General features: G+C 50.7%; 2 protein-coding genes across 3 annotated transcripts in view; one reads left to right on the plus strand and one right to left on the minus strand.

Moving 5' to 3' along the window:
• The first annotated feature begins 203 nt into the window (after window positions 1-203).
• cpvl (carboxypeptidase vitellogenic like) lies at window positions 204-6714 on the plus strand. The gene is made up of 13 exons (XM_084442646.1): window positions 204-293; window positions 659-852; window positions 2166-2284; window positions 3756-3870; window positions 3967-4025; window positions 4122-4201; window positions 4292-4358; window positions 4759-4881; window positions 5027-5158; window positions 5269-5367; window positions 5524-5697; window positions 5926-6108; window positions 6235-6714. Exons 2-13 carry the CDS (start codon window positions 675-677, stop codon window positions 6331-6333), a joined length of 1428 nt encoding a protein of 475 aa, XP_084298772.1. The 5' UTR covers window positions 204-293; window positions 659-674; the 3' UTR covers window positions 6334-6714.
• A 3869-nt stretch (window positions 6715-10583) lies between these two features.
• The window catches only part of creb5b (cAMP responsive element binding protein 5b), a gene marked incomplete at both ends in the record, with an annotated part of 39892 nt that continues 24562 nt past the window's right edge, over window positions 10584-25913 (minus strand). For both annotated transcript variants that reach the window (XM_084442744.1, XM_084442743.1), the window contains 4 exons: window positions 10584-10741; window positions 12239-12347; window positions 13344-13571; window positions 15623-15964. In XM_084442744.1, the coding sequence (XP_084298870.1) occupies window positions 10584-10741; window positions 12239-12347; window positions 13344-13571; window positions 15623-15964 (837 nt within the window). The remainder of the gene's footprint in view (window positions 10742-12238; window positions 12348-13343; window positions 13572-15622; window positions 15965-25913) is intronic.

Below are 25913 nucleotides of genomic sequence, written 5' to 3' on the forward strand. Positions count from 1 at the left end.
TATGTTTTACTGTAATACACTCTGGATAAATATATGTAAATGTAAAAATGTTTTTTATTGATACAGGTATAAAAATATTTAAATAACATTGCAAGTTATGGCAGCGATGACTCCCGGAAGCGGATACAGACGAACCTAAAATTTCGGAGCTCAGATTGCACGAAACACCGTCGTCACATGACTAGCCAAAACAATAATGTCATGTGACAAAGAACTCCGCTAGCAAGAGAGCTTTATTCAATCAGCGATAGCTAAAGGCACTGAAACCCAGAAGACAAGACCCGGTTTATACGGTATTTCTCACACATTAATGACTAATCTATGTTGCTCAACAGTGGTTGAATGAATGACTAACGTTAACATTAAGCCACTTACAAAACTGCGAAACTAAAACTGAGATTTTGCTCTGAATGTGCAAAAAGTAGGCTAACTCAAACGGTTAAGATAATGTATCGCCCAATTGTGTAGGCAGCAGACACTGTTGTTGGTATTTTAGTCTTATTTGCAAAGGTTTAGTTCTGGTCCCGTCGTTCATTCAGTCCCATTCCTATAGTCCTTTCATGACTTGTGCAAGCAGGTCGGGCGGTTATGAAATATGATATACAATGTTTTAAAAAAGGACAACATAGGCCTATACTGTTACATGTCTCACCTCTAGGCGCCTGGCTGTCAGGATGCTGAAGGAGACGCTGAGTTTCCTTCTTTGGTGGGCCGTCCTGGAGTCGGCGCAGTCAAGGGGATGCTCCAGGTTTTTCTGCCGAAAGAATCAGCGTGTCAGCGAACTCAAAGGAGCCGACCCTGGATCACCACTCTTTCTCACCCCCTACATTGAGAAGGGGAACATCGACGAGGGTACGCACTGCACTTTGCCACGTTTGTCCATTGTAGGTCCACGTTACATAATTGTTGCCACATATATGCTCGCATTTGAACATAACGAATTAGAAGAAAGCAGGAGTCAGCAGTTTTGGATCTTCCCGTATTGGGGTATTGCACACAAGTCAAAACCCACAAACTGCTCTCTGGGGATGACACACAAGGGAAAAGGAAGAGACACAATATGGAGAGAGACCCAAACAGGAAACACTGAGTGCCTTTATGCACCAAACAGGGCCACTCCCCTGGCTGTGCCATCAATTTGGACCCCTGTCCTTGCCAGTTCGCCCCAGCAAACACGCAACGTCAGGGAGACGTTCAGATCATGTCTTAATAACGTCCGTCGGTCCAGAACCCCATTTGTACGTCTGCTGGACCCCTCAGTATTCAAACGTCTGGCTTGGACCCCTCTAAGACGTCCGTGGACGTGCAAAACGGGTCCAATATCTGAACGTAAAAAATTTTTTCATTCTGACTCCTAATTGGATGTCTTTGGACGTCCGAAAAAGACAAAAAAGACGTCTTTTAGACGTGTCTTTGCTCAGTGGGGCTACACTACCCCCTCGCCACAAAGTTCCACACCCTTGAGAGAACACGCTAAAGCTCACACCGGACCCGGCCCCTCCCGTGTTGCCGGCTCCTTAAACACCCGCTGCAGCACACCTCCACAACGATAGCGTCTGTCCGTCTGCGTGTCCTGCTCCCGTGTCCGCCCGCTGTGTCCACTGAACACGTCCCCCACCCGCATAGCAAACACAGTCAACATGTCCCCCCTGCTCTTCAGCGGTGCCTCTTAGCCCGTCGCTGGACGCAGCTGCACAGTCGCTGGACTCTACTACTGAGTCCAGCCCGGCGCTACGTCAGGTCTCTCAAGACATTGTTGACTCCGTGTCCACTAGTAGGGCAGAGCAGGGCCCCCCTTCACTGAGACAACGATGCAGCCAGAGTCCCCAACACGGGTCCTCCATAAAAGGAGGCTCAAGACTGTGGAACACTGAGCACCCCTCGATGTGGGTTATGGGGTTAGTTTGGGGTTTAGCTGTGTGGCTCTTTTGACTTCCCCTGGCAGGGCAAGGAGTATTATTTCCCCTTTTTTCCGTTAGTTTTTTAGTGATCTTGGGACCGTTTGTGCCGTAACACTACACTAATTAGCCTACAACGTTGAATTTTTTACCGCAAATTAGTTTTGCCATGTTCAGCACGGCTACACAGTTGCAGCATGATGCATTTGGCTTGCGATGTCTTATCGTCATACCGGGCGCGAGCCATAAATGAATGGTTGTGTTCAGCCAGGAAACTGAGTCTGGTGGGACCCCTGCCTGGAGCCAATGTGAAGAGTTACGCCGGATACCTCACCGTCAACAAGAAATACAACAGCAACCTCTACTTCTGGTTCTTCCCCGCACAGGTACGCAGAGATAAGGAATCCTGATCGTCTAGCTCTCGCATGTTGCACACTTACATTTATCAAAGGGACACTAGTGGACAGTTTTATTTGGGTTACATTACTCCCTCTAAATGTAAGTATGTTCACAACCCTAAGCAAAATTTGTCTTTAAACCCACAGTACCAAGGTTAAATATCCCCAGCCAATGAAATAGAGGGGGGGATATTAGACTGACCCGTGTAGGTTAGTTTGTGCGTTTGTTTGCGTGTAAATTTGTTTGTTTGTTTTTTTGTTCTTTGGTCCATGTCTGTCATGCATGTACAGTACCAGAGCCCACCACCTAGGGGCGCTCACCATTTAGTTTTTCCCATTGCCAAGTACGTTTTGCTTTGTACATAAAAAAAACGATGTCCAGAGCTTGAGGAGGTTATTTGCTCTTTTGGTCCTTGTTCTAAATGTTAGGATTCTCATACAGTAGGTTAGTATTGGAGTTAGGTGCATTGTGGGAACAATGGTCATTAGTTATAATCGTTATATTCACAACATAGATCAGATAACTGTTATGTAGTTCAATCATGTTGGATAGATCGTAGAGTATGGTCATATGTTTTCCAGCCATGAGAAAGTTAGTCATGCTGTTAGGTGTGGAGTTTGTAGGTTAAGTCACCGACCGTGAGAAAGATAGTGATGCCGTTAGGTGTGGAGTCAGTGGGGTTTAGTCAGACTAGAGTAGCGCTTGCTATTTCCGCGCTAGACAGTGAGGCACACGGTGAGAGACTGGCGCTTGTGATGTAATGAGCCTCTCTGAATACTGTTGCTCGGACGCACACAGCCCAGCCCTGCTCTCTGGGTGCCCAGGAGGCCCGCGTTCATCGCCTGAGATTGCATTTTGAACAATAAACTCCAAACAGAACGAACGTCATTCCCAACGAGAATCAGGGCGAATGTACTTAACTGAGTGGTCAAAAGTTACATTATGTATCATACTGTACTGGACTGAATCCTTTCATTTCGCAGCAAACGGTCAGACATTTATCAAATGCAGGAAAACAGCAAAACTGTCTCAGTATAGTCTATACTATTCAAGGGATTGTATGCTTTCGAAATCCACTGAGTTCAGAGATTGAAGTGTTTAGTAGCAGAAAGCAAGGATCCAAGTTCAACAGGATATGTGTGAGGCGTGGGTGAATGAAACACAATATTCATGTTACATGTGTGTCATATCATATCACACAACCTTTCTGAGGTTCTTTTTATATTAACTATTTTAATCACTGCAATTTAAATCACTACTTACTTTCGAAAAAAATACTTACAGTTTAAACTATGATGGGCTTATATCCCATAATGCATCATGGGTGGAGGGCGACTGTGCACTTGTTTTGAATTGAATAGACAGAATTGTCGGTGCATCTGTCTCTTTTTACCACATGGGGGCAGTGTTTCTATACTCCTAAGTGATGTACATGCGTGTGTGTCTCCTTCACTGTAGGAGAGACCAGAGACCGCCCCAGTCCTTCTGTGGCTACAAGGGGGTCCGGGGGGCACCTCCATGTTTGGGCTCTTCGTTGAACATGGGCCTTACGTGGTGTATAAGAACCTTACAGGTAAACGGAGGGCCTGACTACCATAGTTATCTACAAGAATGGTATATTACCTTTAATAGCTGTCTGCTCTAACAGCTTCTCTTTGGCTTTTTCCAGTGGGCTTCAGAGATTATCCTTGGACATCCAGATACTCAGTCGTGTACATTGACAATCCCGTACGTACTGTCTCTGCGTTGCATCACGGTATCGTTTCCTGAAAGGGTTTACACCGATGATGTCAGAACTTCCAGTGAACCGTCTTCTCTGTCCAGGTAGGGACAGGGTTCAGCTTCACTGATGACGACAGAGGCTTTGCTCAGAACCAGGATGATGTTGGGAGAGATCTCTACAGGTAAGACCACATCAACCTGAACACATGAACCTACTGGTATGGCACATGGATCACTGTGTTCAATGATCATTGTGTTTTTGTCTCCTTCAGTGCATTGACTCAGTTCTTCCAGATCTTCCCTGAGTATCAGTCCAATGAGTTCTATGCCACTGGAGAGGTAGGTTACCTTTGGCTGGTTTTTCCCATTGATTTTTAAAATGTAGAATTCTCATCTTAGATGTGTACACATTTAACCTGACATGGAACGACATGCTGTATGGTTTGTTTCACACATCCATCTGGGAAAGCTCCATTGGAAACTGTTTGGAAAAGGGCAGGCAGGTGATTGGATGAACTCTCAGTCACAGGCTTCTTGCCGTCACGTCTGTAGCTGCTAGTAGTTCCCAGGATGCTGATTGGCCCAACCAAAAAATGTTCAGGTCCATGGATCTCTATGGAGCTTTTCCAGACTGATCTGCGGACTGAAACAATGCGAGATCAAGATGGTCTCATGAGGCCAGTATGATTTCAACTCTAAAATAAATAAAAACATAATCCATTTCCCTCTATGCTTATAGTCTTATGCAGGAAAGTATGTTCCGGCCATTGGCTACTACATCCATAAAAACAACCCCTCTGCCAAGGTCAAGATCAACTTCAAGGGCGTGGCTATAGGGGATGGGCTGTGTGACCCGGAGCTGGTAGGTACCACAGACACTACTGTCACACACACACACACACACACACACACACACACACACACACACACACACACACACACACACTGTACACTCAGGGACGTGTGACGTGACAAGAAACCACCGTCCGTCTTGTTGTGCGTCTCAGATGCTGGGAGGCTACGCAGACTTCCTGTACCAGACGGGGCTGGTGGACGAGTTGCAGAGACAGTACGTCGTCCAGCAGACGGACGACGGCGTGCGGCTCATCCAGCAGCAGAAGTGGGTGGAAGCGTTCGAGGTAGGAGACGTTTCGAGGTGGTGGGAGGGGGGTGGGGGGGGGGTGGTGGGCGGGGGGGGTCTCTGCGTCCTCCTCTGAGTGTCCATCTGTCCCCCGGTCTTCTCTCGCAGGTGTTTGACAGCCTGCTCAACGGGGACGTGCAGCCGTACCCCTCCTTCTTCCAGAACGCCACCGGCTGCACCAACTATTACAACTACATGCAGTGTCAGGTAAAACGAGATGGCGCTCGCCGTCACCTCGCCACACCCGACCCGTGGCCTTCGCCCGGGCCGCACTTCGGTCCAGCTGCCGCGCTTCGCTAGTCTTTTGAGGATCCTGCTCACACACACGTTGTTGTTGTTATTGTTGTTGTTGTGGTGCTCCAGGAGCCCGAGGACCAGGGGTATTTCCATGAGTTGGTGACTCTGCCGGCGGTGCGGGGGTCCATCCACGTGGGGAACCTGACGTTCAACGACGGCTCGCTGGTGGAGAAACACCTGCTGGAGGACGTCATGAAGAGTGTCAAGCCCTGGCTGGGCGTGCTCATGGACAACTACAGGGTAAACTCTCACACACACACACACACACACACACACACACACACACACACACACACACACACACACTGTCACACACCTCTGGCACCAGGGGGGGCTTGCATAGGTGGTGTCACCCTGACTGTAAGGCCTCTCAGTTCAGCTACCCAGAGGCTGTTTTGGATACGGTCGACCCGCGAGCCTGACCGATGCTTCCCGCCCGTCTCCCTCCCCCCCCCCCCCTCCCCCTAGGTGTTGATCTACAGCGGTCAGCTGGACGTGATCGTGGCCGCCCCCCTGACCGAGCGGTTCTTGCCCACGGTCAACTGGAGCAGGGCCGACGAGTACAAGACAGCCCCGCGCTTCCACTGGAAGATCCAGCCCACCGACACGGAGGTCGCCGGCTACGTCCGTCAAGTAGGAGAGTTCTACCAGGTGAGCTTCTTCTCTCCGGGACCGGGACCTTTATGGTGGTCAGACAGCCACGGACGCCAGTGTCCAGCATGTGCCTCGTTGTCTGTCTAAAACATCCTGGTATCTTCCAAATCCCCTGTTTTGCAGGTGATTGTGCGCGGGGGAGGACACATACTGCCGTACGACCAACCAGAGAGGTCCTTCGATATGATTGACAGGTTCCTCTCGACGCAGGGATGGGTCTGAGGAACGGCCGCACGGGAACGCAGTTGACCCGGGTTCTACCCACTCAGAATCAGACCCAGCGTCCAGACAACCAGTAGTGGTACCAGCTGATTTCAAACACTGTTGATTCAGATAACTGGCGTGAATTAATTGAACCGGGGTTAATTAATACCTTGTCAGTTGCCTCAAGATTTTAACGCTCGCTCTGTTGTTTTATTGTTGCACTGTAAGCGGAAGATGGTTCTCTATTCTGTGGATGCTGCCTGAATGACTATGTCATTGTGTTTGTTTGTCAAGAGGACTGTGTGGGGGTCTGGGAAAGCCTTTTATGTTCAATTTTATGATCAATATATTTTTGATGACAAGAGGTTGACATGCAGTGTCATTTCAAATAAAGTTTTTAGCAACCCAGAAGCTGTTTTTTGTCATGAAGTTCTCTAGGTGTACACCAGAGGTCCCTAGTGTTCCAAGTACACAACCAGGGCTACACTAATGCCATGTTGCTTGCTCTGATTAACTCTCAGACATAGAGTGGGGAGTGAAGGAGTTCAATCGAGTAATGAACCTTAAACATGGTTAATTAGCATTGTGCAGGCATGTTACTAGTTTTCAGGAAAAAGCATTTGCGATATAAACCCTGTGCTATGACCCTAAAGGCACCCTTCTACTGTACATACAGTAATACCACAACCATCTCCCCAGAAACGGTCTTCTTTTCATTTTTGAAAGATCGTATCTGAATCCAATGACATAAATTCAAGTAGACCACTACACATGGTTGTTCCTCTAATCAGCAAACCGTTATGGTTTGGCATTTTGTCACCGTCTACCAAACATCAGAGTTGGCTCCCTGTGATGTGCCCAAGGTAAACCAGCAAGTCATTTCATTACGCATCAATTATGGAGTCTAGACAGTTCAATATTTAATGATCATTATAGTTGGACCATTTAAACATCTTAGTATTTCATCAGTAATCTCAGTCCTGGGCTGTGTACAAGTAGACGAGCTGGATCATTACAACACCAGCTGGTTGTTTTCTCTGTGTTTAGATCTGACTACTCAGCACATTCTTACCTTCCCATATCGACTGTGCAACACACAGTAGGCCTACACAATGGCTCTAATGTCATGGACTTTCCTCATGTGTTCATGCTTAATAATCGTACAGAACGTTGTTTGTTTGCGAGTCCGTCTGCTGGAAAGGACCAAGACAAGTCAGTCGATTGGGTTATGTTACAGAACAAGTGCTTTATTTTCATACTGTAAAGTAGCTGCAGTGATATTTAACATCTGTACAAATGCAAAACAAAACAAAGGAGACGATGCAGTGAGAGACACAAAAATGTACAAAGTTATGCAGGCAAATATGGTCTCATCAGTTCATTACACATAATAAACGACAATATAATAAAGCGCCAAAATGAACCTTGACATACAATGAAAGGCTGCAAGTGCTATGAGAACATTATTTACATACATGTACCAAACATTTACTCCTTTCAATAAGAAAGGTGGTTGCATTACATGTACAAGATTACAGAAATGAATGACATTCTTTACAATATTTATAGTTTTATATTCAAAATGATACATTTATACTTTCATTAGCGTGTAGGCCATTGTCCTCCACCTCATCCAGACACACTCACACTCCCTCCACCTGTCCTGAAATCAGCCTCTATAGAAGACAAACCGTCCTCGGTACACAACCTGTGTCCCCTGTTCATACTAGAAGCTAGAGACCATGATGTTTAAATGTAACAGAACATCTTCATAAAAATTCCAGTTCAATATCTTTTGAGGTCAATGTCATATTTTCCCATAAACGAATGTTCATTCAGAACTGTTTAATACCTAAAAGGTTTCTTAAAATGAGACACGGAAGCTGATGAAGTAAGGCAAGCGTTTTGTAATATGTTTTACTGGGTTGCTATAAGGAAGCCCTTTTGAAGAGAATCTAACCCTTTCCCTCAGTAACGCACGTAAGACCTAAAAAAGCATTTTCCAAAACGACGGAGCAACACAGAGGAAAAGAGAGAGAGCATGTTTCCAGTTCACCAAATGTTGTTACAGACCTTCACACAGTGAGAAAAACTGGATATTTTGGATTTCATTTGAAAGTTAAGGATAGGACAGACAAGAGCAGATAGATACATATACAGTATAATGTTTAAAGCTTAAGAGTACCTCGTTGAGCCTACACCACAAATCAATTCTTACGATATGAGCTCCAGGTTCCCTTCCTCTCTAGAAGTATGACACACATTAGGCACAGTCAATGCGATGCAGTCTCTCTACAGAGCCACAGACGGTCAGTGTCTCGCTGGTGTGTGAAGAATGGGGATCGCTGAGAATTATTCAGAGCTCAATATGGCTATTCTACCCTCTGGCATCACAGAGGACAAAGTGCATAGACAAGCTCCATGATCTAGCCCCGTCGGGAGAACACAGTGATCTACGGACATGCTACAAGTTCAACGTTCCCAGCCATAAGGAGAGAGACATGGGATCAACACGACGGAAAATATAGAGCTTTACTGTAGGAAGATTTTCATTAGAGCATGTCAGAAGTGTAGGTTCTCCCTTCACACATACACAGAGGGAGAGAGAGAAAGAGGGTTAGGGGAGAGAGAGAGAGAGAGTCTGAGAGAGACAGACATCACTGCCTTTCTATAGGAAAGCTACATGGATGGAAGGTCAGAGGTCAAATGGAAGGTCAGTATTTTCCTCCCTGGTCAGCTGGCTCTGCCTTCACAGGCTAAATAAATCCCTGACCACAGCTACAGCCGGCACACTGTGTCGATTCATGTTACATGTTACATGGCAAAAAACAATTGGTTAAGGGCTTGTTTGTTCAATGGTTAAGTCAATGACAATTAAGGTATATGAAACAATTGACATTTTCTTGCATATAGTAACACATGAGTGAGTAATCCAGGCACATTGTGACACTTTAGAAAGCTCAATGCCAGTTGTGGGATTAAAAACAAAACAAGCTCATCCAATCACTCTTGATCACACCCACGGACAGATATCTCACGCTATCGGTCAACTCTCCGGCCTGATATTCCAGCTCACTTCTCTCTCTGTCTGTCTTCTGACCGGGGGGGGAGAGCCAGCCGAGCCCCCCCGGACGCTTCTGGACTGAGGCGGACAGCGGGCGGAACACAGACCCGTTGGAATGTTATGGTCATTTTGGAATCTGCCGCTGAATCCTGAAAACTGGATCCTAAACGCAGCGACGCGCAGAAGGAAGGTCTCCTGCAGAAAATAAAGCTTCTATTGGTCCTGTAGAACAGAGGGGGTGGAGCCTAAACCCCCCTGAGCTGCCTGGCTGGTATCACAGTGCAGAGCAATATGGCTGTAACAGCTAACCATGTCCTGGAGGGGACATCATCAATACTGGGGCGTTGTATTGCTTCTTTTTTTTTGATCGAATGGTATTTTTCATCATCATGCAGTCTTTCATAAACACTCTCGGAATACCATTGACGGTTAACAGTCGTGAACCTTTCTAGAAAAAAGAGCTTCATTTCAATATAAAATACCAGCCCCCTGTCGTTAAAAACGTATCATGGCAACAGTTTGACTCGGTTACAAAACCAGCCTGGAGGCAGAAGCGTCCCAAACACACTCCCCAAGCATCTGGTCAAGTATCTAGAGTAGCAGGACTGACCCTGCGTGATGCACATGGAACACCCAGAGCGCGGTCAGTATGTGACACATACAGCATGATCATGACTCTCATACTCGGACTCTGACGTGCTCCGCGCACCGGTCACTCAGAGACGCGGGGCGGGGTGGGGGGGGGGAGGGGGCGGGGTCACGGACATGACGTTCTGAGACCCTCCCGTTCCCGCTGCGGGTACCAGCAGCGCGTTAGACCTGCCGGGTTTGTACCAGAGGTATTACACAACAACAACAACAACAACAACAAGAACAACGTCACACGGGGTTAATGCTGCATGATTGGCTAAACTCCCTTTTAGCTACAGATAAAAACGAATGCGGATAAAAACACGAACGCAGAGACAACTTAAAGAACAAACCAGACATGAATGAGTTAATAGGGTCTATAAAAATACATAGCTACTGTATAAAGAGCAGCCTTTCAGGCTTCCGAGGTTTCTCTTGATGGAGGGGGGTCGGGGGTCGGGGGGGGTCCTGAAGAAGAGGGCAGCGTGTGCGCTCATACAACGGCCCTGGAGGTGGGGTGGGGGTCCGCACAGCCTGGGGCGGGAGGGGCTAGTCTCTCTGGTCTCCGGTGTCTCTAATGGATGGGGTTGATGTCTGTGCGGTGGTTGGGCTGGCCGTGCACACTGCTGCCCCCTAGAGCCGTGGTGGAGGTGGTGATGGTGTTGTGCTGGATGACCTGCTGCTGGGAGCACGCTGGGGGGGGCGGGCTGCCTGCCGGGCTGCTCTCTGGACCTGGGGGAGAGACACACATCACACGTTACTGAGGAGGAGGACACCGGTGTGTGTGTGTGTGTGTGTGTGTGTGTGTGTGAGAGAGAGAGAGAGAGAGAGAGAGAGATAGAGAGAGAGAGAGACAGAGAGAGACAGAGAGAGAGAGAGAGAGAGACAGAGAGAGAGAGAAAGAGAGAGAGAGAGAGAGAGAGACAGAGAGAGAGAGAGACAGAGAGAGAGAGACAGAGAAAGAGAGAGAGAGACAGACAGAGAGAGAGAGAATGTGAATTGACGAGTCACAACAAACAGAGACAAGACCAGACACCTGTCTTATCTTTCTCATTCACTGATGTTCATTCAGTCTAAATAAACACAGCTTAGAAAATATGTAATTGTTAAAAAACATCTTTATTATCACCGAAAATATAGATTTGTTACATGTATATACAGTATAAATAAAATAAAGATGTGTACAGTATATAAAAATAAGTCTCACATTCATTCCATCCAAGTCTCACATCCATTCCAAAAAACAATTAATGACTGACTAATTATGAAAATGGAAAAATGAGTCATTCACCCTTGAAAGCATGTTTGATTAATTTTCAACGTAGTCGAAGTGATATCTGAACACAGACGAGGTTCATCAATGAAGGTCTCTGGTCTGCTGCTCTGCTCTCGCTCCTCCATGAAAGAGCCTTTCACTCCGGGGGGAAGTGAGTCTGATTTTCCTCGGCTGAAGCAGCGCAGGGAGGGGCCTTCCGCTAATTACATGGAAATGTCACTCGTATCAGTATTGGAGGGCGGGGCCTCTGATGTCATGCGCCGCAGCGCCGAGGAAACAGTCCAATAACCGGCGGGGGAGGAGCCTGAGACCCCGGCGCGGGAGTTCGGGATGGCGTTCGCCAGCCTGCGACGCCTCCCCCCCACCCCCTGTGCTGCGGCCCCGCCCCCTTCCCATGGAAAAATCGGTGAGTCACGAGGGCCCTTCAGACAGCTCGCTCCCCCGCCTCAACCCCCCCCCCCCTTGGAGCACTGGCACCGCGAGGGTCCGCGGTCTGGCCACCGCGCGGGCTGAGAGGGAGGTCCGTATGTCGGAGAGGACACTCCTGCGGAGAGCGCGAGAGCTGGACGGGCGCCCAGGGGGCGTGTCGGGGGAAGGGAGGAGGGGGGGAGGGGGGGGTGGAGACCAGACGGTCACCAGCCCCCTGCTGAACAGCCTCAGGAGCTCTCCGCTCTCACGGCCAGACCCTGAACACTCCTGAGCGCTACAGTAGCGAGGGCTTGTCTGGACGCCGGCGGTAAGGCACACAGGTGCGAGTGGGTGCTCGGCATAACTGAGTGTGTGTGTGTGTGTGTGTGTTGACTGTGAGTGCAGTACGTGTGTGTGTGTGTTGACTGTGAGTGCAGTATGTGTGTGTGTGTGTGTGTGTGTGTTGACTGTGAGTGCAGTACGTGTGTGTGTGTGTGTTGACTGTGAGTGCAGTACGTGTGTGTGTGTGTGTGTGTGCTACTCACTGAGGTAACCTTGCGACTCTTTCTGCATAGTGGTGATGGGACAGTCCTTGTGGGTGAGGAGAAGCTGTTTCAGCTGTGTGACCTCGTTCTTCAGCATTGTCACCTCGTTCTGAAACACACACACGCGCACACACACACACACTTCAGTCACCACTGGATCCTTGGTTGCAGAGCAATGAACCCATGACAAGACAGACCAGGCCGATACATGTTGTACTGCTATAACCTGAAGTAAATGGTAAATGGACTGCACTTATATAGCGCTTTTCCACCTTAGCGGCACTCAAAGCGCTTTACAATGGCCTCTCATTCACCCATTCACACACACACACTCACGGCGGTAGCTGCCATGCAAGGTGCTAACCTGCTCATTGGGAGCAATTTGGGGTTAGGTGTCTTGCTCAAGGACACTTCGACATGTGGACAGTCGGAGCTGGGATTCGAACCACTGACCTTTCGATCACTGAACGACCCGCTCTACCAACTGAGCTACAGCCGCCCCAGCTACAGTGAATGATTATCTGTGCGCGGTGAGTAATCTCACAGAGCCACATTTGCAACGAGAAACTGTACTTAATGCCTGACTGGAAACCTTGCGATATTCATTCTCTATTCGTATAACAATTACGCTCATTAGAACTGACAAAAAAACACCAGAGGCTAAGATACGATCTTAAGTAATCAGAAACGTGATAAAAAGATTTAGCGAGGCAAGCGAAACTTTGTTTAGATTGCGGAGAAAAAGAATTCTCGGCTTTTCATTTCTGATTTTCTAAACAACCCTCTTCATCTGTGGGCGTTTGAGGGCGAGTTCCTCCTGAACCACAACACGGCCGCTCAACAGACCGGGGAACGCCGGCGCTTTTGAGCTTCTCCACTACCGCGGCAAGAAAGGAAAACATACAAATCCAAAACATTTGTTCTTATGGTCTATGTGAGTTCTAGATAAACAATAAACAATAAGTAGCAGATGTGTTGTGGGAGGGTTGGAAAAAAAAAAAAACGGGTGTGAACTGAAGCGAGTGTACTTGGTCGACCTGAACAGAAACCTCAGCATATTTATTCATTCCGATAACGAGGAAAGATCATGAAGTTCGATTGTCACCTGAAGCTGCATGTTGGTCTGGGTGAGTTCCTCCGCCTTCTTCTCCAGTGAGATCACCCACACTTTCCTCTTCTGCCGGCACCGCGTGGCGGCGGCCCGGTTCCGCTCCAGAAACTTCCGCCGCCGCTCGTCCGGGTCCTCGTCCACCACCCGCCTTCGGCGCCCTCCGCTGGGGGGCGGGGACTGCAGCGTCTGCGTGGGCTGCATCTGCTGCGCCGCCGGGGACAACTGTAGCCCGGGGGGAGACGACACACAGAGGTCAGGGGTCAAGGCTGATAGGCCCGTGCTGTACCTGGACTGGCACCATGTCTGCATCTATACCCACTTCCTGTCAGTATGGCCACCACGCCATCGCCTGTACATATGTCCAGTTAGTATGGCCACCACGCCATCATCAATACAGATGTCCTGTCAGTATGGCCACCACGCCATCACCTACAGTATACACACTTCCTGTCAGTATGGCCACTATGTCTTCATCTATACACACTTCCTGTCAGTATGGCACCTATAGAGACGTTCAGTTTGTATGGCCACCGCGCCATCATCTATACAGAAGTTCTGTCAGTATGGCCACCACGCCATCATCTATACAGAAGTTCTGTTAGTATGGCCACCACGCCATCATCTAAACAGACGTCCAGTTAGTAATGCAGGCCTGGAGGGCAGCCAGGCACCTGTCTGCTGAGCCCCCCCCCTCCCCTGAACAAGCAGCCATACAGTACCTCCCGCAGCCTTTCCGAAGTCTGGAGACTTCCCTAAAAACAACATCTGCCCACGCCACGTGTCCCTGGGCCGGCCCGTCTGTGGGCGTCAGCGGAGAGAGAGAGAGAGAGAGGGCTGATTCACTGGCCTGCCCACCTTGTTAAAGAGGTGTCAGGACACAGTTTTCCACCGCCCGCTTCCACTCAGGCTAACACTCCCAGACGCCCAGTCAAAAGGCCTGTTTCTAGAGCTCAATGCCTACTGACTGATCTTGACATATACTTGGCAAGGTCAAGTGTTTTTAGTCCTCAGATCATTACCATTTTTATGAGGACCATGGAAAACCCACGCTGCTTTGATGGCTGCTGTGTATACACTGAGTGTTATTCAAATTTTCTTTAATGGTACGTTTGGAACATAAATTTGTTTTTTGGGTGGCTCTGAAGTCTAGAGTGGTTCTCAAGTCATAGTACTGTATACAAATGTAGACCATTAGAATTGGCTTTTGACCAGAAAGCGATCTTCATCATTAACTTAATACAGCATCAGTAGATCACTACCAGTATTTCAATTTCTATCACATGAATAATAGAGGTAAACACCAAACTGACTCTTAGTTGAGGGTATTTGGTTATAGGGCTGAGGCTGACTGTTAAACCCTGCTCTATTAAACCCTAGAGACACCTGGAGCATGTTGTGACCAAATAACGACGGCCTGGCGCTGTCAGGGAGTTCAGGGCGTCGGCCACAGTTTCCAAACGAGAGCCCTGAGAGTCCTTTACAGCTGCCGGTTAACGGCCTCCCCGTGACCCTTCCATCCACGGGAGGCCTCTGACACTGACCCGCGGCTGACCAGCCTCAAAAGCACAAACTGACCTCGGCGTTCGCTGCCAGGAAACTACTTGGCAGCGCGGCCGCGGCGAAGGAAAAACGTATTTGACCAGCGTTTTTACAGCGAGGCTGAAATGTACGAGTAATTTCCCCCGACTGCGTTTGCTCCCCAGACCACTAATGACCGTCTCCTTGACCGTCTGGGTGAGAGGCCACTGAACCAGCTCCTTGTTTGGGCCGCGGCGGCGTACCGTAGGTGTTTCGGCTAAACAAGCGGTTTTGGTGAGTGGTGGAGCTTTTATGTGCTGCGAAATGTGTGTGTGGGAAGTAGGGCTGTGGTTAAAAAAATCAATTAATCGATTCTGAATCGATTCTGAATCAAATGATTCAGAATCGATTCATGAATCCCAAAATCGAACTTTTATTTAATGAATGAATGAATAAATTAAGGAATGAATAGTTCATTTATTCATTCAATGATTCATTCATTCAATCATTTTTGGAAATCAGTATCGATACCCAGCGCTAGTATTGATGTGTTGCATAACTTGGCAGTCATGTAATTAAGGTTACAGCAAAAAAAAACATAAATCATGATAATCGATTCTGAACCTTGCGAATCAGAATCGAATCGATTCTTGAAATTTCGAATCGATACCCAACCCTAGTGGGAAAGGGGGGTTTGGTGAGAAAAACGGGTTCCGCCACCTACTTCCGGTATATTCTCTCCCTGTCCCGCTCACCTGTGATCCTCCTGAGTGCATGCCTTGGTGGGGCGAGGTCTGGTGCGGATGCCCGGGGTGGAGGTGGGGCGGGTGGGAGTTGTGGTGGGGGTTGTGTCCCTGCGGGGGGTGGTGGTGGGCGCTCTGGCCGTGCCCCTGGTTGTGGGCGTGGTGGTGGTGGTGGGCGTGGTGCTGGTAGGCGTGGGGGGGGCCCTGCAGGTGCTGGTGCGGGTGGGAGTGCATGTGGTGGTGGGCCGCCTGCTCCTGGCCCCGCGACGACATCATCTCCATCATGTGACCCATGCTGTTCATGTTGCCGTTGGCGATGGCCCCCGGGTGGTGCGCGAGCGCCGCCTTCAGCCTCTGCGTGTGCGGAGGGAGAGGGAGAGAGAGAGAGAGAGAGAGAGAGAGAGAGAGAGAGGGAGAGAGAGAGAGGGAGAGAGAGAGCGAGAGGGAGAGAGAGAGAGAGAGAGAGAGAGAGAGAGGGAGAGAGAGAGGGAGAGAGAGAGAGGGAGAGAGAGAGCGAGAGGGAGAGAGAGAGAGAGAGAGAGAGAGGGAGAGAGAGAGAGAGAGGGAGAGAGAGAGCGAGAGAGAGAGAGGGAGAGAGAGAGAGAGAGAGAGAGAGAGCGAGAGAGGGAGAGAGAGAGAGAGAGAGAGAGAGGGAGAGAGAGAGAGAGAGGGAGAGAGAGAGCGAGAGAGAGAGGGAGAGAGAGAGAGAGAGAGAGAGAGAGAGGGAGAGAGAGAGGGAGAGAGAGAGGGAGAGAGAGAGAGAGAGATGGAGGAGTGTTTATCAGCATCCTGTTCTTCACATTCACAAGCGTTCACATTATCGGGGACAGGCTGGTACATTTGGGTGAGCAGCAGGCAGCAGGTAGAGTAGAGAGGGTCTGAATGTGTTGAATGTGAACTTGCTCATAAATCAGCCGTGATGTCAGAGCGGGAACAATGCAGACTGATACTTTGAGTGTCCTGAATTCCTTAGCTCCCCCTTTCTCTCTTACTCCCTCTGTCCTTCTCTCTCTCTCTCTCTTACTCCCTCTGTCCTTCTCTCTCTCTCTCTCTCTCTTACTCCCTCTGTCCTTCTCTCTCTCTCTTACTCCCTCTGTCCTTCTCTCTCTCTCTCTCTCTCTCTCTCTCTCTTTCTCTTACTCCCTCTGTCCTTCTCTCTTTCTCTCTCTCTCTCCCTCTCTCTCTCTCTCTCTCTCTCTCTATATCCCTCTCTCTCTCCCTGTCTCTCTCTCTCTCTCTCTCTCTCTCTCTCTATCTCCCTCTCTCTTTCCCTCTCTCTCTCTCTCTCTCTCCCTCTCTCTCTCTCTCTCTCTCTCTCCCTCTCTCTCTCTCTCTCTCTCTCTCTCCCTCTCTCTCTCTCTCTCTGTCTCTGTCTCAGAGGACGTGCGGGAGCGTCCGTCCTCCCAGGTCTACCTGGACGTGTGCCCAGCTGAGGAGCCGGTGGTCAGGTCCACGCCTCAGCCCAGACCACAGCCTCAACACTAGTCTCTGCCACTGCCTCTACCCCGGCCCCGGCCTCAGCCTCAATCCCAGCCCCAGACCTCTGACTCAACCCTAGTCACAGTCCCTAACCCCTAACCCCTGCTTCAGCCCCAGTCCCAGCCTCAACCCTAGTATCAGCCCCCGCCCCAGCCTCAGCCCCAGCCTCAAACCCAGCCTCGTCTCCAGTATCAACTCTAGTCTCAACCCCAGACCCAGCCTCAACCCCTGTCTCAGACCCAGCCTCAACCCTAGCCTCAACCCCTGCCTCAGACCCAGCCTCAACCCTAGCCTCAACCCCTGCCTCAGACGCAGCCTCAACCCTAACCTCATCCTCTACCTCAGACCCAGCCTCAACCCTATCCTCAACCCCATACCTCAGACCCAGCCTCACCCCTAGCCTCAACCTCATCCCCAGCCCCAGCCTCAACCATAGCCTCATCCCCAGCCCCCGGCCCTCAGGCTCAGCCTCGCTCCTCACTGTTTACCCAGCAGGAGGTTTGTTGCTTTAACCGTGTGCTCTACTTAGGGCCCAGTGAGGAGGAGTCTGTCTGGGTCGCTCTCAAGGTGCTGCTGTGTTCCTCGTGTGTTTACCAGAGCCACCGCTCCTCAAGTGTCTGTTTTTCTGGGCATCACATAAAGACAACCTGAGGATAGGAAAAAAAAAAAAAAATCCAAATAATCCAAACAAACCGGTGCCAAAATATATCTGCAGGTCTGATGTGTTGAATACTAACCTAGACGTAATTATAAAAAAAAGAAAAGTTGTCTGCACCTCTTCATTTCAATGTTTCGCTTTGATTCGGAAAACATTTTGGAATAACAGTTTGAGAGAGTGTTGAGTCTGCTACAGCTACTTGATTGATGCCAGCGGCGTTGGGGCTTCCCTCTGAAAGGTGTTCAGTTCCACATCAATAACAAGTGTTAATGGGACCCTCCTAATCGGGGTCATAATGTGAGGTTTTAATGTTGGTAAAAAATATACTGTACTTACTGCTTAGACCAATCCGCTCAATTCAATAGTTTACTCCAGTGCTCTTCCGTTTAATCTGTCTTTTTCCGTTCTTTTACACAGCTCTCCTTCTCCCTCTTTCCCTCCCTCCCCATCTCTCTCTGACCCCCCCCCCCCTTTCCTCCTCCCCTGCCCCCCCCTCCCCTGGCCCAGCTGCTGTCAGTCAGTCCAGCAGCGTCCAGCAGCGTCCAGCAGCGTCCAGGGCCCCATATCTTTAACGGCCTTCACATTCATGATTCCCACAGGGGACGGCAGCCAGCTGGCCTGGATCGCTACACCGAACCAGAGCTAAACATCAGGCCTCTTCTCCTCTCCCCTCCTCTCCTCTCCCCTCCTCTCCCCTCCTCTCCTCTCTTCTCCTCCCCCTCCTCTCCTCCCCCACACCTCCGTCTTCCACACCCCCCTCCGGTGGAAATCTGTCTGGCATGAAGGATGATGCATCATGTGTAAACATTAAAAATAACATATCCTGGCCGTTTAGGGCGCTCGTCTGTCAAGCGGAAAAGCAGACCCGGCCTTTGAGTGACAAGAATGCGCCGTAAATCTTAAGACTTGTCATTTTCTACCTGCGCCTGCGGTACAGAGAGCGTCCCATGAAACCAGCGCGGTGAAACCTTCACCCTGTCGAGCCTGTTTCCTCACACAGCACAGTTTCTCTCTCTCAAACCGGGGACTACATGTACCGACAATAACAATCCAACAATACCATCTTCCTCTGAGCACTCGCTTTCCTCAGTGAGGTACAGTATATACAGTCATTATTCACGTTATCCTCCAATATACACTGTTGTGCCTTACCGACCCTATCATGCTTTACTTTAATTTGTGCATCATGATTCATATCCACCACCGCCAGTCTCATCACCCCCGGGTGTCACCAGACGCTGACCCCCGTTGCCGGCCGCCTCTACTGCAGTTCCAGCAGGACCGGACCCCCCGGGCCCTGAGTTGCTGACCCTGTGTGACCGGGGGAGGCTGGGGTTAGAATAGCTCCCAGACAGGGAGGGCTGCCCCGGGCGTGTCGCTGTCCAAGGGCTGGCCCTGCAGTCTCAAACAGCCATGCCACCAGCAAGCAGGCATATAGAAACTATAGACCCGAGGCTACCTGCGGTTTAAAGAAGTATGTCTGTCTGTCTGTCTGTCTGTCTGTCTGTCTGTCTGTCTGTCTGTGTACTGTATCTGTCTGAGTTGAATATGCAGTCTTCATTTTTACAAAATGCTCCAATAACAATTAATTATTTGATTTCTGTTCATACTTTCTTCCAGACTTACTTACTTCAAAACAGGCGAACGGCAGCATCTAGAGACCAGTCATATTCACTCGTTCTGACGGGGACGCCTTCTAAGTCTGCCGCTCCGCGCCTGAGGACGTCGTCTGTGTCTGGAGGGCCACGGGCGTGCCTCCCCCGCCCGCCTACAGCCTGTCAGTCAACACCCCGCCACGGGGGCCCCTCCCCCCCCGTGATAGAGACATCCAATCGGGGCCTCCGGGGGCTCAATCGCGCCGGGCGATCTCCCGAGCGTTTCCCGGAGCGAAGCAGAGCAGGGGGGGCGGCGAAATGCTGCTCGCCTGTCCGCCACCGCTCCACGGACCAGGGGGGGGGGGGGGGGGGGGGGGCCTGGCTCCCTGCCAGCCAGGCGTCAGGGGGGGAGAGGGGGTGGGTGGGGAGGGGGAGGGGGAGTCGATGGCTCCCAGTCTGTCCTCCACACGGTCGGGCAGGTCGGCCAGAGCTCATTTATCAGCCGGTCTGAGAGCCGTCCAGCTGGCCAGGAAGGGCTATCTGTATATTAACTGAATTAGACTGCGTTCAGAGGGGAGCCCGGGGAGCTGGACAGCACAGCAGAGCCTCAGGTCAGAGAGCCAGCGCTCCTCAGACGACAGACGCACACAGCTGACCACAGAGGCCTCAGCTGCGCACCGTAGGACTAATTTCACCGCGTTATTTTTTTATGACCCTGCAACGCTGAAACGTAGTTATTTAATAAAATACTGTGTGAAATCATAATAAAAGCCAAAAGTAACAGAGAACCAGGTGAGGAACAAACAGACTTGTCACACTTGTCACCGTATGGGGTATCAGGCATTGCAGCATTCCACAACAGAACTATTTACAGCTTAAAATTCAGCTACACACGTCTACTGTACAGCTAAATACTGTAGGGGGCGGTGAGATGGAGAGAGAAAGAGAAAGAGTCTCACCGTATCACAACAGTGTGTTCCCGAGGGCGAGCGTCCTGAAACAGGTTCCTTCCTGCTCCGGTTCTATCTAAACTCCGCTCGGCTCGAATCCGCCTAGACTTATGTCCCCGGCATCAGGAACCACAGTGACGCAAACGGGGAACGTTTGCAGAGCGATGATAAGCAGGCAGTGTTCTCCAAACACCTTCATCAGTATCTCTTAATGTCTCTCTAACACATGGTTGTGTTTCGCCAGACTCTGCTTATCATGGCGGCTTAAGCACCACCTGCATTAACCTCTAATAATACACTCACACACAAACACGGGCGCGCGCACACGCACACTCGCACACACACACCCACTCACACACACACACACATACGCACACGCACACACACACGCACATGCCTTGCTCCAGGAGCTACAGGGGGGCACTGTAAACAGTCATTAAGCCAAGCCAGGTGTTAGCCTGTGGTGGCAGACCACAGCTCATCCCAGGGCTCTCTCTCCCAGGGCAGGATGGCACAGAGCGAGACATGCACCTCCTGCCCCCCCCCCCCCCCCCCCAGATCTGCTGTCTCAGGCTGCAGCAGCGAGCACAAAACATGTTGTGGTTACTAATGTGATGACCAAGATGTGGGCTGCCAGTGGCTTCCACAAGGGCAGACGCAGAAGGATATCGTAGACATTTTCTACTGTTCTGCGTGCGCTCTTGAAGAATCGACAAGACGTCTTAAACGAGGCTATTAAGAGTAAAGAACAATCCCCAGCACGTCTTCCTCAGCCCTGCTGGACGCAGGGGACGTCTCAGACAAGACAAACGCGAACAATCCTTATTGATTTTCCACGGATAGAGCCTGCCTTAAAAAGCATCCGGGCCCTGATTGGGCCCCCGTTTTCACCCGGAGGGAAGCCATCTCAGCGCCCGCCCCCCGATTGGTCTGTTTTCACCCGGAGGGGAGTCGTCTCCGCGCGACCCCCCTGACCCCCCGGCCGGCGTCTCCTCAGGCTCATCGGGTTTAGGCGGGACCAGGGCCACCAGGTGATCGGCCATTAACGATATTTATTAATGTCAGTTTCCTCTTTGACACGGGGGGCCTTTGAGTGATGTTGCTGCGAGTGCTCCGGGCACATCCTGAGAACACACTCAGGTTTCGCCTGGCCAGATGACTTCATATCTATTAACCCCGCCAGGAGAAAGAGAGAGCAGGGAGCAGGTACAAAGGGAGAAGACCACGCCTGCCTCAGGATGGGTAAATCACACCCAATGAGGTCAGGCCCAGGCACTTTTATTCCTCTTAAAAGTGGAGCAGTGGACTATCAGGGGACCCGCCGCCCGCCGGCGCCTCGGAGCGAGGGAAGGAAGATTTACCCGGAGCCCGCGGAGCCAGTGCTACGATATCGCCATGTTTTTTTTTAACGAAAAAGCCAGAGACGCCTCTCCCCCTTCTTTATGGGCCTGAGAGAGACCCGATACGAGGTTGCCGCGTTTTCAGGAGTTTGGTTTTGCGCCACACGTGGCCCGGTACCTCGTGGGCGCTCGTCGGTGTTTTCTAATTGCGCGATAAATCAGGGCTGTAACTTTCCTGGCAGTCGTCTTTGTGGGGCTCCGCCCCCCCCCCCCCCCCCCCCCCTTCCCCCCTAGCCCCTAAACACCCCCCCCCCCCACTCCCCCACCCCCCCCACTCCCTCTGGCCATCTGCAGCCGGGGGCGGGAGCCTGGAGCGGGCCGCCGCTGGGGCCGAAAAAACGCTAAGAGGCTCTAATTCCGCCTCCGCGTCCCCCGCCGCCACCACAGATACCTACCGAGGGCTGCCTGCGGTGCCCCCCCCCCCCCAAACTCCACCCCTCCCCCATTAGCTCATTTTTATTAGATTTCCCTCTCGCCCTGAGAGGCAGTAACCCCCCTCCCTCCCTCCCGTGCTCCTCTCCTCCGCCCCTCCCCCCCCCCCCCCTCCTCACCCCGGCCTCCGCCCTGGTCGAGAGCTGCGGACTGTTAAACTGATTTCCTCTGGGACTACAGAGGCAGACGGCCTGATGGGAGTGGAGGGCTGTAATGCGCCCCACCCCCTCCCCCCCTCTCCCCCCTCCTCCCCCCCGGGACACGGCGGTTCTGCTCCGCGCCTCCCCCCCCGTGGTTCCGACCCAGACGGACGCGGGCTGGGGGAAAGAGTCAGACTGCACTGTACGCCCAGCGCTGGATGTTTCGGTTCTGCCAGGGCCCCCCGACGCCCTGCTGGTGCTAACGGAGAGACGGCGAGGCACACGCCCACCGAGGAGCATGCTCCAAAACCATGCGCTCATACTCCTGGCATGGTCTCCCCCTCCCTGTCAGGCTAATGGATGGGCCTGTGCCTCCAGACTGTATATCCCCACCGTTTCCTCTTGTAAAGCCCGGCTCTGGAGGCAGCATGCACGGTTATCACCACCCCACCACAATCAGCATGGCAGGCACAAAGACCACGGGGGAGAGAGAGAGAGAGAGAAGGGTGAGAGTCAGAGAGCGAGAGAGAAAGAGCGAATGAGATACAGAGGGAGAGGGAGAGAGAGAGAGAGCGAGAGAGAGACAGGGGGAGGTAGAGATAAACAGTAACATATGACCAGACCAGCACAATCAGAGCAGCAGCGCCTGAGACTGATCTCTCAGGCAAACTCAGAATCATGCATCACGCTGAGGGAGCCTCAGATACGAGGATTAATTGTCGTCTTCAATTTAATCGGGCGTCGTTTTACAGATGTCTGAAATAACAGAAATGTTAACCGGGTCTCTGTTTTCCCTGTAAGTAAATTGCAACCAGCTATGCGTATGATAACAGGAAAAGCCCTGTCTTTGTTTGGCCTTGTTAACTGTGGTAATTGTGTTTTCATTGAAAATGCTCTTTAACATGTCATGTGTCGAGTTTCAAAAGTGCGTATATTAAGTTTGGGGACAAGCTGATGGAAACTGTGAGAAAGGGATACTGACATCCTAAAATAGGAAAATAGTCTGTATCAATGACTGCATGCAGTGTGATGTTTGAGAGGAAGAGGTGGTTGACCTGGTGGTCGGTGGGTGCGGACGTGGACCTGATCAGGAGTGAGTGTCAGCCACAGTGCGTCGGTCATCCACCCAAGAACCACAAATCGTTGTGTTCCAACACAGTATCCCAGACCACACGGACGCGATCTGACCCACCCTTCTCCGAGGGGGCGAGTCGTGCCCGGGTGGAGGAGGTCTAGCGGTTCCCCCGGTCGCAGGGGGGGGGGGGGTGCTCTGGGGGGTAGCTCGTCCCGGTCTGGCCCCCCACCGGTGACGGAGGCTGGTTTACCCAGGCCTGGCTCTGCTCCACCCGGTTCCCCCCATTCACAGGCCCTGAACCGTGCCCAAATGGCCTTCACACGCACGCCTCCCGATCGGCACAGCTAAAACAACACGCAGTCATCCAAAGACAAACAAGAGGGGACACTTCGCTCCGAGCCTGCCTGGCACCCTCTCTCTCTTCTCCTCTCTCCACCCTCCCTCCCCTCCTCTCCACCCCCCCCCCCACCCCCGCCTCCGCACCCAACCCAGGCTGCTCGCCCTTGTCCCACTCCTTCATGGGACAAATAAACCACTGAGTCCAAAAAACCTCTAAAGCGCATGATTGTTTTCTCGGTCTGTTTACGCTCGCGGCGCCATATTTTTCGCCGCCTCAGTCGGGATACGCCCTGCGCCGCTTTTCCCAAGCCTCGGCGTTGACGTCGCCTTCCGTAAGCCTCGTTATAAAGTTCACATGTTATATAGTTCACATGTTATATATATTTGAACTCAAGGAAAACAGGAAATGCGCGGAGAGCGACGGCGCACCCTTATGACCTCATCAGATGGCGCGGCGCAACAGCCTAGTAGGTGGCGATGAGTCATGCTGGTTTTGATGCAGTGCCTGGGTAGCGCTGTAGCCCAAGGTTGTGGGTCAGACTGAGCTCCAACTCAAAGCCTCTGGCGTTGGCACCACTGCTGACTGAGCCAGAGAGAGCCCCCCCCCAACACACACACACACACACAAACACACACACACACCAGGGCCCCCCACCACAGATAAGCTGGCAGACGCCTACTGATAGCTCTTTAACCCCTCCCTAGCCTTTCAAATCAGCCACCTCTCAAGACCCAGGGAAATAATGTCTACCACCTGGAAAAGCTTTAGAGAGAGAGAGAGAGAGAGAGAGAGAGAGAGAGAGAGACTGACACCGGCCCTCCCCTGGGTCACATCTTGCAATCCCTTTGTCCCTTCCCGGAGTTTAACCCATCACATTTTCTCTGTCAAGCGTGCGTGCGCCCACATGGCCGTGTCACAGGTCGCGCTGCTGCGTTCAGCATCGCTTCCTCCCTCACGTTGCCCGCGTTGGGTTCGATCTCGGGTCCTCTGACTTGCCAACGCACATGACAACCCCACGTAAATAATCACTTTAGCCAGCTACGCCGCTGAAAAGCTAGCAATTCAACGGAACGGGTCAACTCGGTTACGCACACGCACACACACACACACAGTCTTTAACCCTACACTGCAGAGCTCCGTGAAGCACTCCTGCAGCCTGCAGATTCAGCTGTGCTCTGAGCTCACTGGTCTCCCTCCGATGACATCATCCCCTGACAATGCCACCATTCATACAGATGTTGCTTACAAAACCTGGGGCTTGAGCCTGAGAGCCATTGTGTGCAGCTCCTCTGCACAACCAGAGGTTTATCCAGAGATGCTCCTCTACTCGAGGGGAAGAAAATGAATGGAGCACGTACAGTACGGTAATAGGGTTACCGTTTAATAGTGTACGTACTTACAAATGACTTCATACTGAGCTAGCTACAGTAAGCACTCAAATGACTTCACGCTGAGCTAGCTACAGTAAGCAGTAAGCAGTGTGTAGTTGACGTGATAGTTGGCACCTCCACCTCCATTACTTTAGAACTGTTTTTAACTGACCTTAAAGTCGTAATTCACAGTTAGTGACGGCGTCACGCAATCCAAGTTGTGTTTACCAGTAAAATATGTGAAATACTGTACAGATTATGACTGTAAGTTGCCCATCGCTGATCAAAATGATTCCAACTGTCCAACATTTCAAAGTAACGTTTTTATAAGAGACAGTTTATGTTTGAATATGGATTTTCTTCCCCATCCTAATTTTGATATGGACAAGGCTTACATCATGACACTAAAATCACGGTGACAAAAAAAACTAGAGGCTCAAACTACATTCTTTCACCAGTACAATCACTTTGATGATGGATCCCTCTGGTATTATGAAATGTTTCTTTAAGAAATGCTCCGTTTTTTCTCTCCTCAAGTAAAAAGGAGTACATTTAGAGCATGCCAAGAATGATGTCATTCATCCATCCAGTGCCAGCTCCCCAGCCAACAGAGCAGCAGAGTAGAAACATATAGTATTGTTTATCTCATAAAAAACTCAGCACCTAGTCTGACGCTTAGTGACAAATTTATTGTCCTTGGTAACAATGTAAACAATAGATAATTATGGAGATAATAAATAACACATTTTTACACACCAGCTTGGAACCAGACCCTTTTTAAATATGGCTGCCTAAACCAACCAGACCAACAAGAAGACAAGGAAAGCATGATAAAAGCTTCACATGAAAAGTAAACTAACCAAC

The sequence above is a fragment of the Borostomias antarcticus genome (genome assembly GCF_949987555.1).
Source record: "Borostomias antarcticus genome assembly, chromosome: 8".
NCBI classification, from domain to species: domain Eukaryota; kingdom Metazoa; phylum Chordata; class Actinopteri; order Stomiiformes; family Stomiidae; genus Borostomias; species Borostomias antarcticus.